General features: G+C 38.0%; 1 protein-coding gene across 1 annotated transcript in view; it reads left to right on the forward strand.

The window, feature by feature from the left end:
• taf2 (TAF2 RNA polymerase II, TATA box binding protein (TBP)-associated factor) overlaps positions 1–12,076 on the forward strand; it is a gene marked incomplete at its 3' end in the record, with an annotated part of 38,299 nt that extends 26,223 nt beyond the window's left edge. Inside the window, 7 exon segments of the mRNA XM_014029660.1 lie at positions 1,311–1,504; positions 2,257–2,396; positions 2,633–2,702; positions 4,542–4,651; positions 9,650–9,879; positions 11,674–11,838; positions 11,974–12,076. Coding sequence (XP_013885114.1) covers positions 1,311–1,504; positions 2,257–2,396; positions 2,633–2,702; positions 4,542–4,651; positions 9,650–9,879; positions 11,674–11,838; positions 11,974–12,076 — 1,012 coding nt within the window.
• Between the last annotated feature and the right edge of the window lie 763 nt (positions 12,077–12,839).

Raw genomic sequence — 12,839 nt, forward strand, 5'->3', positions numbered from 1 at the left:
ATTTGAAAGGTGAAGGGTAATAAAAGTATATATGTCTTGCCCATGAGCTGTTGGCTTTAGCTGAGAAATTTGTTTGGATAGCACAGTATTAATGTCTCAAAATTCAAGACGGCAGCTACTCACCAGACTCTCTTACATTAACTTTTAATAGTATTTCTGTTTTATTTATTTCACATTTAGTCAGTCATACACAAGAAGAYGTGTTAAAACACTGTTTTTATGCAGGAAATACCACGTAGAGCTCAGATATTGTTTCTTAGCRGTGCTCAGCCGTAGCGATGAGACAAGGAACATGATGTTTGTGTTTAGTTTAAGTTAAATGTGAAACATCAAAGTTAATTAAAGCTGGCCCTTTGAGGGCCTACYATAATGCCCTCATGGCCCTTGGTGAAAATGAGTTTGACACCTCTGCTGTAAGAAATGTGCATTGAGATGACTATATCTAGTTGGTACCTCTTAACCAGGGTCAGAGCGCCAAGACCCCTGCCTTCAACTGCCACCCGTAGCACGATGCACCCGACCCGCATGACCCCTCCTTCAGGTGGTGGGCTTATCCACGTAGCCCATTAGGGCTAARCCCCTCCCCTAGTACTGACTCCAGTAGTAACTCACGTACAGGCAAAGGAAAACGGGACTCCTTGTCATTTTCTGATCATACAAGTTCAATAAATCATCAGCTGTTATATTCTGAAAGCTATGAGTTTATCCTCTGCCTACCAAAAGAGAGTTCAGTCCCCCCTTAAATTCAGAGTTTTATGTATCAGAGTTTACCAATTACTACTATGATAGTCAATGAAGCTGTCAGTATTTTTTTTTATTAGTCCACCATTTCTTTTTCCTATCATCTCTGCTTTCTTTAGATGCACCTTCCGTTCCAGGCTTTAGTTTTACTTCACCTGTTCCAGTCTGTCCACCTGTGAAACATCATCCTTATGTGTCTGCATTAGCATAATGTTCCACAGAAAACTGTAATAAAATTGTACTTAACATGACCATCTTTTTACTGAGTCTGGTTTGTTAAATAAAACCCTTTTTCTGTTTTTTATTCTGTGACCGTGTTGAAGCTGAGGTTTRTGTAGAACAGTCGTAGTTTTGAAGTTGTGCAGCAGTCCTTATAGATCCACATCATGCAGTCATGATGGCTCCATTTATTCATGGCAATACACGAGCCAATTTAAAAAWGCATCATATGTTTTCATTTTGTATGAATCTTGGCCAGATTTGCAAGTCAAACAAAGCACTTCCAGAAAGTTGAATTCCTCTCATTTTTCTSCCCCCTCCCCCAACTCTCCCCACTTGCTTTTCTTCAGTTTTCAGATAACTACTACCGCGCACATCTGATCGAGGCCCTGACCAACTCTCTCACTCCAGCCATCAGCATCAACAACGAGGTGCGGACGGTGGACAATTTAAATGCCGAYGTCCGGCTGATCTTGGAGGAAATCACACGATTCTTGAACATGGAGAAACTGCTGCCAAGCTTCAGGAACACCATCACTGTTAGGTAGAGAGAGTCTGCGCTAACTGTGTTCTTCCAATAAGTTTGTCAAAGAAACTAAAACTGAGCTGCTAAAACAAGCTAAACAGAGGCTAAAATGACCAGGACATAAGCTAAAAAACAATAAATAAGGAGCTAAAAACAGGAAAACAAATGCTGAAGGTAAATTTACAAAACAGAACTTAAAAAAGTGCTAAAATCAAATAATAGAGCTGAAAGTGGAAAAAATTAGCTAAAAGTAGTCAAGCAATGGCTTAAAGCTAAAAGTAGCAAAATGATGGCTAAATGCCAACATTGGGAAATGATAGCGAAAAGCTAACAGTGACCAAACTGTAGCTTAAAGTTGCAAAATGAATGCTAAAAGCTTAAATTGGAGAATGGTACCTAAAAACTAAAAGTAACAAAACTRTAGCTAAAAGTAGTCAAACAATGGCTTAAAGCTAGAAGTAGCAAAATGATGGCTAAAAGCTAAAATTGGGAAATGATAGCTAAAATCTAACAGTGACAAAACTGTAGCTAAAAGTAGCAAAATGGTGGCTAAATGCTATTGGAGAATGATAGCTAAAAGTGGTAGAATGGTAGCTAAAATAACTAAACAGTGGGCTTTAGAAAAAAAATAAACAACCAAAATTGAACTTATTTGTTTTTTATTTTAATGATAACTTTGTTGTAAATTGGTCCAGTATAAACTGAACTGGTTTAAAAGGAGTGGTAAAAGCTGTCAGATGTGATTTTATTGACCTTTGGCCWTTCTTCAGCTGTCTGAGAGCTATCCGTCAGCTTCAGAAGAACGGTCACATCCCCAGTGACCCATCACTCTTCAAATCCTACGCTGAGTACGGACACTTCGTAGACATCCGGGTTGCTGCCCTGGAAGCTCTGGTTGACTACACAAGAGGTAGGACTCTAAACAGAAGGTCACAGAACTTTTCTCTGTTTTTATTACTTGGTGCTGAAAGACAAAGGCACCRATCGTATTTTTGCCTGTGTGTTTATGTGTGTGTTACCAAATTGTCTCATGAGCCACTGAGAGAAATTAAATGAGACAAAGCGAGTAAGAATGACAAGTCATCATGTYATGTCTTCTTTCTGGTCAGTTCTTTCTCTTATTTTGTTGTCCTTGTTTGCATGCAGTTGAAAGGAGCACCACAGAATTGCAGTGGCTGTTCAACATGGTCCAGAATGACCCGGTTCACTATGTCAGGTCAGTGAAGAGCACATTYAGAAACTTAAACTGTAACAAGAGGAGTTTTTTTTCTCGTGAATGTTGCACAATATTTTACTAAAAGTTGCACAGGTTTATGTAAAAGTTGACAAAAATTCTTAAAGTTCACTGGATACTAGTGCTGGTAGCACTAACTTAAACAAAGTTTGGGTCAGCCATCTTATTATATTCTCTGTGATCTGTCTAAAAATCCACACAAACAACTTTTTGTTACTGAAACATAGATTTTTCTCATTGTGANTTTGGGTCAGCCATCTTATTATATTCTCTGTGATCTGTCTAAAAATCCACACAAACAACTTTTTGTTACTGAAACATAGATTTTTCTCATTGTGAGAACAAAAGCCTGACAAGTCTGGTCAAGTGTTCACAGCATAACCAGATGCACTATCACCACTGAATAAATTACCAAGTGCTGTAATCTTACTAAACATAACATAGCTGCACTATTATTCATTTAGTATGTCTACATAGTCTAATCAGATCTCTGTTACTAATGCTTGTTAATAACTTAAACTTTTGTATTAGTCTTTGTCTTCATAATTCTGTAAATATTATGTATGTATAACAGGCTCTTCAGTATTCAAATGTGGATAATAACTAGTTTGCATGAAACACAATATACTGTACTTTAGCATGGTTGCAATAGGATGCAGTATACAGGAGTAAATGGGGAAAAAACTGCACAGGAGGAACAAACAGGATTTCAATAGTCTTCATTTCATGCACACTAAATATGACCTAATACTCCCTGATGAATTGTAATACCACATTCTTTGTGTTTCACTAATTACAACAGTGATGGTAAAACACTGGTTTCCTTGACAGAGTTGAGTTTTTTTTACTGATTTTAATGGTTTACTAACATTCAGTCAAACACTGAGCAAACCCATATAGCACCTAGCAAGATGGTGGTGCAAATCCTCATCTTGTAATCACAGACTGCACTGTAGTTGGACATTCCAATGTGTCATTATAATAAACATTATAATGAACATGACTGCTCTCTGTATTAAAGATATTTTCTAAAGTAGTTTATGTAATAATTAAATGTTTTTAAATGGTTTACAGCAGAGATTAAATGATAAAATCTGATCATCTGAATCTAATGATTTATCTCTAAAATACTATGCAGTATTTGGGGCCACACAATGAGACTTTATTTTTCATTATGTGAATAAAGTCAAAATATAACCAGAAAATAGTCAATCTTTCATGACGTCCATTTTCCAGTTCTGGGTGGGATCACCTCCAGTGCTCCTGTGTTTATGATGTAGTCTGGTTACTTTAGGGTCGCTGTTAAAGTAATATGCTCCCATCCACATTAGCTAATGTGATGACTAAATCCRTCAATGCAGCCAAAAACTGCAGTGTCGCACAGCTTCAGTTTATCACATGAATCCATAGAGTTAAATTACACTGAYACAAAGTATTCACAAGATGCTCATCATTACTTATTTTACCTTATTTTTTAGTTGTTAAGACTGCTTTTTGTGTAGTTCTCTTAATATTGTGACTTTATTCTTGTAATTTAAAAAAATAAAAATCTTTGTGTTTTACTTTGAAATGGGGACATTTTAAACAGTGGTAATACGCAGCTAATAGAAAAAGAACTCTCTTTCTTCCCCAAAGTCCTTTACGGTTATATTTGAAAGATATTTAAATTTGTTGTGAAAATGCATGCAGATGGTAAATTACACTGGAAGAAGCTGCTTTGATATGAGATATGTTGGTTTTTATTAATTATTTTATGCTGTTTTCCTCAGCTAACTTTAGAGCTAACAGACATGRAGTGATTTTATTTTCTTGTTTAAGCAGACATAAGATTCTGAGCATRCTCTGTAAGAATCCTCCTTTCACCAAGACGGCAGATTCACCTCTGTGTAACGAGGCTCTGGTTGATCAACTCTGGAAGCTGATGAACTCAGGTGAGACACGCAGTATTTTGATTCACCTCATTAAATCATTTTTGGAGTTAAACCTGTCTAACAATCATCAATAATTACACCATCAATTGTTAGAATAAGAAGTTAAAACAGCTGCATGGCATTATCTCATTTTTCAGATATAGTGAAATGAAATTGAGTTTAAACACAGCACAGAGCTGAATTTAAAACCACTCAGTCAAACTGATAAACATTGTTTTAATGYAGCATTTATAAACAGGTTTTGCTCTTTTAATCTCACCAGCTATATTTAGGGATCCTACTGAAATGTTTTCTGTAACTCCAAATGACATCAACATTTACAGATATGATCAGCAGAGCATTCACAACTACTGTTTTTTAAATCAGTTTTTATGAACAAGCTGGTGACTTTTAGATGAGTTTTCAGGAATAATGRCACAAACACTGATCTGTGGAAATCTGGTGTCTCTCATTAGAGATGTGGCTCTGAGTCGGCTGAAAACCAAACCAGGTTTTAACTTTTCTTAGTTTTCTTTTGAAGAAGGTGTCCAWCAGAAAGAAAACCAAATACTCTGTGGAGTTTGTGGGGAAACAGAGACCTATCCCAAGACCTGAAGCCTCTAAATCCTTCGTTTTCAGAGGTTCTTAGCTTTGTTTTAAAGTACCTGCTCTCATATTTATCCAGGTCTAACAYTGGAAACCTTTTTAGTGAAAAAACTGTAATTCTGTAAATTTTGCACATAAACAAATGTTCTTTAATCCTAACACACCTTCTTTGGTGAGATTTTCTGATTCTTGTCARTTCTTTATTACTAAAGTGTTGCACAACTCCACAGTGATCTCATCAAATCTGGACATGATATAAACAATGATGGATAGAAAATGAAAATGAAACAGAAATGATCATGCAATTGAAAAAGAAAAAAATCAGTTTTTGCGCGTTTCATCCATCCTTCTATACACCAGAAGTTATTGGCCACTATTCCTGATGGCACTGGATTTTTTGAYGTATATTTTTCCTGGATGTTTCCAAAGCTGTTGGAAAAGAATCAMACCAAAAACTGTGACGGAAATGGAGGAACAATGGACAAATGGTAATAAGGCGCCTTTAATGATCATTTGGGTTGGACCCTTGCCCTCTAGCTTCTCTTCTAAAACAAATGAGGTCTTTTCCTCCCACTCTTTGACTGTAGACCCTGACCACAGATGGACTGATTCAGCCACACTCGGGGCAAACGGCACTTTTGGGGGTTCAGTCGTTTTACATGGAGTGGAACCAAGAAAATATTTGGCTTACAACAAATTGCCTTGGATTATATTTATATGAATTCATGGAGCAGTTTTTGTAATAAGCCTAAAGGTTTTCTTCCTCGGAAATATTGTGATTTTTTAAAAATATATTATTATTTTGAAACTTGATAGTTTTTTCAGATAAAGCCAGTACACAGTTGACTTCTTCTGAAGTTTGCTGAAATGTTTGTATTTGATCAAAATAGTTTGAAGAATATTTAAAGCTTTACAGTTTCCAGCTGCTCTGTTGGCTCCATCCCTGACAGGATTTGTTGGAGCACCGGGGCCTTTGAACTGAGTTTACGCCACAGTCAGAAACTGGGCCTAAATGGCTGTTTTTTCAGGAGAACAGAACAAAGAACAGAAAGMTTTTACACTAAACTATAAAGAGTGGCTTTCATCATGTTGGGGAATTTTTAGTGAATACTTMGAATTGTACTAATTCACTGTGTTTTGTTTTTATTTGGTTGAGCAGACACAGGTACTGATCGTGCAGAAAGAATGTTTCTTTATTGATTAGATGRAATAAAAAGGAACTGCTGATTATTGGACCCATGGATGTAGACATGAAGAGTTTAACAATCCCTACGTTTTTCCACTTTTGCAGTTTTAACTTCAAGCTCAGGTTCCTCTACCAAAGGTCTGGGAGTTTGAGGGTTCTGTTCAGAATCTCTTCATAGAACTGTACTTCTGGACAGAGATCTCTGTGGTTGTTCCTGCGATCTGTTGAAGCCTCTCCCCCAGTTTTGGGGTCACAGCACTGAGTGCTCCAGTGACCACTGGGTCTACTGAGACCTTTACAAGACCTTCAGTCTTTGGTATTTCTGCAGCTTCTCRTTCTTCTTCATGATGTTTCAGTCACTCAGGATCTCTACATCTATCACCACTGCCACCTTCTTTTGCTTGTCAACCACAATGTCCTGTTGGTTACCCATCACCTGATTGTCAGTCTGGATCTGGAAGTCCTACATTATCTTAGCTCTTCCATTCTTCACCAACTTTGGTGGCATCTCCCACTGTGACACTGGGACCTCCAGTCCATACTCTACAGATGCTCCTGTATATTATTACTGACACTTGGTTATGGTGCTCCATGTGTTCTTTTCCTGCCTGGATTTTACWCCCTGCTATTGTGTGTTGAACTGTCTTATCTTGGATCCTGTCTGGTATGGTAGATCCTATCCTCTATTGCCCTTTATTTGATGATTAGCACGTCTGTGCTGTCCTTTAGTCCAGACCTCTCTAGCKGCTGTAGGATTTGTCAGTATCTTCCTCTTCCTTTTCCCCATTGTGTTCCTTTTACCTGAAACATTCACTGAGCTATTCATTATTGGGAGATTTCTTCCTGGTGGATCTTAGTATCTCCTCTGTTTGTTAGCTGTGGAAGTATCCCATGTTTCAAAACAAAGGATATGTTAAATGTGCTGATCCARCTTTCTTAAACCAGAGTGGAAAAATGAGCCTGAGCATTTCACAGACCCAACACTGTCTTACTGCTTCCACCACGATAAATTACTACTGTTAGGCTGAAAGCTGTTGAAAAAACTTTACTTAATGGTGCATATCTTTTTTTTTTTTTTTTTACTATATAGTGGTTCAATTAACACCATGCAGGTAGACGTCATAACCGTATAGTCGAGGCCTTTTTGAGGGTTTTTCTTTGCTTCTTCTTGTGTTTATAGTTGTGTGGTTCCCAGCTCATGTTCTGGATACTTACAACAAGGTCTAAATAACATGGTACTGAGGAACCCTCAAGTCCCGATGGAATAAACTGATGTAGATCCAGTGGCTCAGTGTGTCTTAATTAAATAAGCGTCTTGTCTCCGTCCATCGTTGTTTTCCRTCCTGTTACCCATGAAATCCACTGGCTGAGGTCTGTTTTGAGGTGAAGTCCTTCTATTGTGTCCTCAGGTTTCCTTGTTTTCTTTCTGCTTCCAGGGGGTCCCATGTACCTTTCAGCTAGCTAGCCAGGCCATAAAGCTGCTGCGTGCCAATCTAAATACCCACCGCCTCAAAAGCCAAACACCAGTATATGTTCACAGTTTCAGTTGAGCTCTTGTTTTATTTCATGTAATGATTTACAAGYAAAGAGGATGGGCAGAGTTGTTGATGCAAGATTCTTTCCAGTGGGTTGCTGTTTGTTGGCCAGCTTAGTGTGGGGGCTGCTGGACAATGCTGCCAGTTTCAATACGCAGTGACAAGTGTGGTAAACCTAAATAYTATGTTGTGAAATGGTTCTGGTTGTCCCACTGTACCCCTCAGCCCCCCGTGCATTAAACACACACACACACACTCACAGGATGATGTTTCACCAGCTGAAGGTCAGTCCTGTAAGAACACGAACCCAGACCACTTACAGTTGCTGCTCGGGATTTATTACAGCCGAGTTCTGAAACCACAGCCGAACCCCCCATTGTTCGGCGCCTGGTCACTTGGACCGTCAACTTAGAGCTTAATTTCTCCAAACTCAAGTCTTCTCAGATGACTCATAATGATGCTGTAGGTCCTTGTGATGCATAGAGAACACTGTCCTGCATTGTTTTCCTGTTAWTTAATTTTTTCATGCTTTGTTTTCAATCTAACTAACCATAACAAATTTTGCCAGACAATAAATTGTCTCAGACATTATCACAATAAACTAATATAGTTTGGAGACTCTTTTTCTATAAAATAATGAACTTACGGAAGTTTATGAAATTTACGAACATAAAAAAAAGTTACAAACTGACCTGGACCGGGGATTGGGACAAAGGCTGCTGAAACCGTAACATCACTACTCACCTCCTCCAYACAAACCGGGGCAATTTATTCTGCATGTGTCTTCCTCTGGCTTCATATAATAAATGTGGTCACTCCATTAGCTTTTGAATATCTTTTTCTACTTCTAGTTTTTAATCTAGCCTTGTGATGCTTTCAGCTACCATTGTATTTGTAGCTACAAACTAGACTTGTGGCAACTAGTGGCGTAAGAAAGTAATACACTAAAATTTCCGGATACTGTATTGATTCTCTAAATCACTTTATCAGTTTTTAATTACAGCTTAAAATGTAAACCTTCATGCCAGCGGTTCATTTTTGTGTTGTGTTTTAGTCTCCGGCCACTAGTTGTCAGATAGAGGGATGTTATAGAAGGAATGTGAAATACAAATGCGGTTCTCACTGTTGTTCTGGGTTCTTCTGATTGCATAAAAATAAATTGAATTTAATCAGATTTTATTCATGTAATGCATGATGTGCTCCTTATACTGAGTTTGTTTTTTTAATTAGAATCTTTTAGAGAAAAAAGGGCAATATATCGCATTGTGACCCCTGTGTCCTGAAATGTATCATGACCAAATTCTTGCCAATGCACAGTCTAGTTTTAACTAGCCTTTAGCTACGTTTAGCTTTTAGCCAGTTTATTAATTAATTTATTTATTTATTTTGCTTCTTTTTTTTAGTTTGGGCTAGTGTTCTCAGTAACTCAGTTTCATCTTCTTAAGCAAATCTTTTGCAAAGTAATTCAGCACCCAGTGTTCGCTGTATTTGTACAGAAAAATGCAGTTTCATCAGTTTTTGTCCTTATAGGATTATAAAATAAAATGTGTGGCTCAAGATTACACAGCTCAGGATTATTTTCTGACATACAGGCAGCATAAAACACARTAGTTGTAGCCACCATGTCTGAAGRCTGCTGACAGATTTTCTGATTGACTAAACCCTTTGTTGCTGTATTTTTATATAACATAGGTACGTCTCATGACTGGCGGCTGCGCTGTGATGCTGTGAATCTCTACTACACTCTSTTTGGTCTGACCCGGCCGTCCTGCCTGCCGCTGCCGGAGTTGGGCCTGGTACTCAACCTGAAGGAGAAGAAGGCGGTCCTGAACCCCACCATCAAGCCTGAACTGGGAGTCAACGTTGTCATGGACACACCTGCCAGTATTGGCATCCATGGCGTGGGCATGAGCTACACATCTGTGAGTTTTAATCTCAAGAAACAAACATTAGTTGAAGATTCACTTCAGTGGGCTGAGATTAGCAGCACATAATGTGGGTTTGGGCTGTATTATGTTTAATAGTCTTCAACGGAAAGCAAAGCTTTGAAAAAATATATTAAATGATCTCAGTCCRTTCATGTCCCATCAGCACTTGGGTTTGACAAGAATATGGTGAGTGTCTGACTCTAATTTAGTTGGAACATCACCCTGAGTTGTTATTTCAGAAGGCAAAAGGTGATCATGTTTTTGCCTGTGTTTCTATTTATTTGTCTGTAACATTAGCTAAATGACCAATTTTAATGAAAGTCTCAAAAAGTTTTTGTTAGATTCTGCAACTGATTTATTTTTTAGAGTTAACCTAATTCAAGATGGCCACCTCAGCCAGTTGACCTTAGGAAACACAACATGTTTTATAAATTTGGTGTGGTAGTAGCTGAGCATCATACCAAACACATACTCTGAGCAATATACATATTGCATTACATTGTATTGTAAAACTTTGGCATTAACTGTTAGAAAATATGTGATGCACCAGTGGATAGAYGCTCAAAGTAATCACAGGATGTACATTTCCACCTGACACAGCTGCTTGACCTCMCAAATCACAAAAAATAGTCAAAACTCAGTAAATTGTTTAAAAGTTGAGCTAAAGTTTAATGTGGTAGTAGCTGAGAGTCATCCTCAACATGTACTGAAAGAGCTCACAAGGAGATATGAGATCMCACAGAACTTCCTTTGTAGGGTTTGACCAGAAAAGACTACGACTCTGACAAAGTTTCTGTGACCCGTCAAATAGAAAAAGTCAAAGAAAACATCTTTATATTTTAGAAATTTGACCTGATTTTACCCATTTTGTCACAAAACTGGTATATATTTTTTTCTTTGCTTGGCTTAGCCAAAGTGAAACAGGAAGTGACATCACAGGGGAACTCTTTAAGAAAAAAAATGGTTTATTGAAACAATATTTGTACTCTGACTCTTTATCTCTCTGATGGTGACTCAGAATAATCTAAAGAAACATCAGATTCTTCTCTACAGTCTGTGTTAGTTAATGTAGCAAAGCTCTGTTTTCATGCAGACATTCCCCTTTGACATCACTTCCTGTTACTTCACATGTGAATATCTTAACAACTGTTCATCTCAACAGAGTGAATTTTGTTTTGCAATATATTATTGATGTTATCTTTCAAAAAATGCATTAATGTGTATAACAAACATTTRATGTCACAGACACTTTAAAGGTGGCAGGAGCTATTTATTTCTTTAAGGAATATTACAGAGTTTTTAGGAGGCCTTTTTTTTCCTAAAACAGTATATCCAGTTGTAGATTTGCCAGTAATGATGTCAGCTTCTTGGTGGTCTGTGTTTGCTTCAGCTTCAGTCTGATTTAGTGATTCTGCAGTCTGTAAAGGTTTAAAGTGATTTTCACTGGCTTGAATTAATGTAGTTATAATTACTGCAGGCAGCATGTGGCTTAGCTTTGTCATCATTAATCATCAGAGGAGTAAAATACAAGTCAAAACTATTTTGTAAATAAAAAATACGATTCTGCTGATATCAGCCTGAACTCTGCAGGATGACTTTTCTTCAAAGCTGCAGCTGAAATCACCTCATTGTCTCATTTCTTTTGTTCATCATTAAAACTCAGAWCTTAAAACTATATTTGTAGATTTCWTTTTCCGTTTCGTGTTTAGCAATGATAAACTTTATTTTGAACCACACATATAAAACTTGAAGTCACGCAGCTGTATGTTGACTGTGTTTGTGTCTCAGATGGATGAAGAACCAGACCCTGTTTCTCTGGGGGTGTGTGGAGTGGGCCAGCCTCCTCAGGGCCTGAAGAGGAAGGCTGAGACCCCGCTGGGCTCTCCACCGGAGCCGGGACAGGTTCTGCAGCAGCAGGAGGAGGATGGGCGAGCGGGCCGATACAAGATCAGGGTTAGACACACACACCCTGTGACTTTACTGTTTAACACTGTTCTGCTTGAATGGAACCTGCAGCGTTCCTGACAGAACCACAATAACCTTATCGCTGGCATTAAAATATAAATGAAAGCTGTAATGTTGTTGCAGTTCAACACAATGGAGGATGAAGATATTGATATGGAGACAGTTCATGACAGTCAGGCGTTCATTCACCATCATCTTAACCTGTTAGAGAGGCCCTCTACTCCAGGTAAGCTCGCTCTAACACACCAGCGTTCTTGTATAAGCCTTTTATTTTAGAACAACTTTTTATAAGCATGAAAATCTATAAAAGTCCAGCTCTGATTATTAGTGTTCTCCAAACTGCTCTACTTGAACAAAACATAACTTCAAAAATCTCCAGACTGTCCCTTTAAAATTCCAACCCTTACATCAGGTTCAGCTYGCTCTCACAGCTCGCACGGCTGAGCAGCAGACTGTTTTAAAAGAAAAGACTCAGTGTCAGCCAATACCTATTATTAAATGATTCAGATCCTTATCAGGGACTAAAATGGACTTTTCACGCCAGGTTTTCTCACAATGAAGCAAACAAACTTTTGACCTGTTTAGTCCCAGCKTGTACTTTTATTCTGGTTTTACAGGATCAGAGGATGCAGGGTGTGACTATGTTGCTGTCTAATGTCACACGTCATGACTCCAACATTCTTTGTACAGACGTGTCATTGAGATGATTTTTCTAGTTGTTTACACATTCTTGAGACTCACAATCTCCCCAGTTAGCTGCTATTTAAAGTTTTTTTTATTTATCATTAATAGCTTTTAAATTCCTTGATGAGAGTCGTCACCATCGTTTCACTCCGCTTATCTTGGATGAAAAGATTGTGGCTGTGAAGCAAACAGGAAAACTACATCTGAAAATGTTTTAGTTTAAAATCATTTATTTAAACTGTGAAAATGGTTTTTTACCTCGAGGCCCAATTTGTTGAACATAAAGTGGCAACGAGGCCCAGTCA

This window comes from Austrofundulus limnaeus, unplaced genomic scaffold (genome assembly GCF_001266775.1).
Source record: "Austrofundulus limnaeus strain Quisiro unplaced genomic scaffold, Austrofundulus_limnaeus-1.0 Scaffold937, whole genome shotgun sequence".
In the NCBI taxonomy this organism is placed as follows: Eukaryota; Metazoa; Chordata; class Actinopteri; order Cyprinodontiformes; family Rivulidae; genus Austrofundulus; species Austrofundulus limnaeus.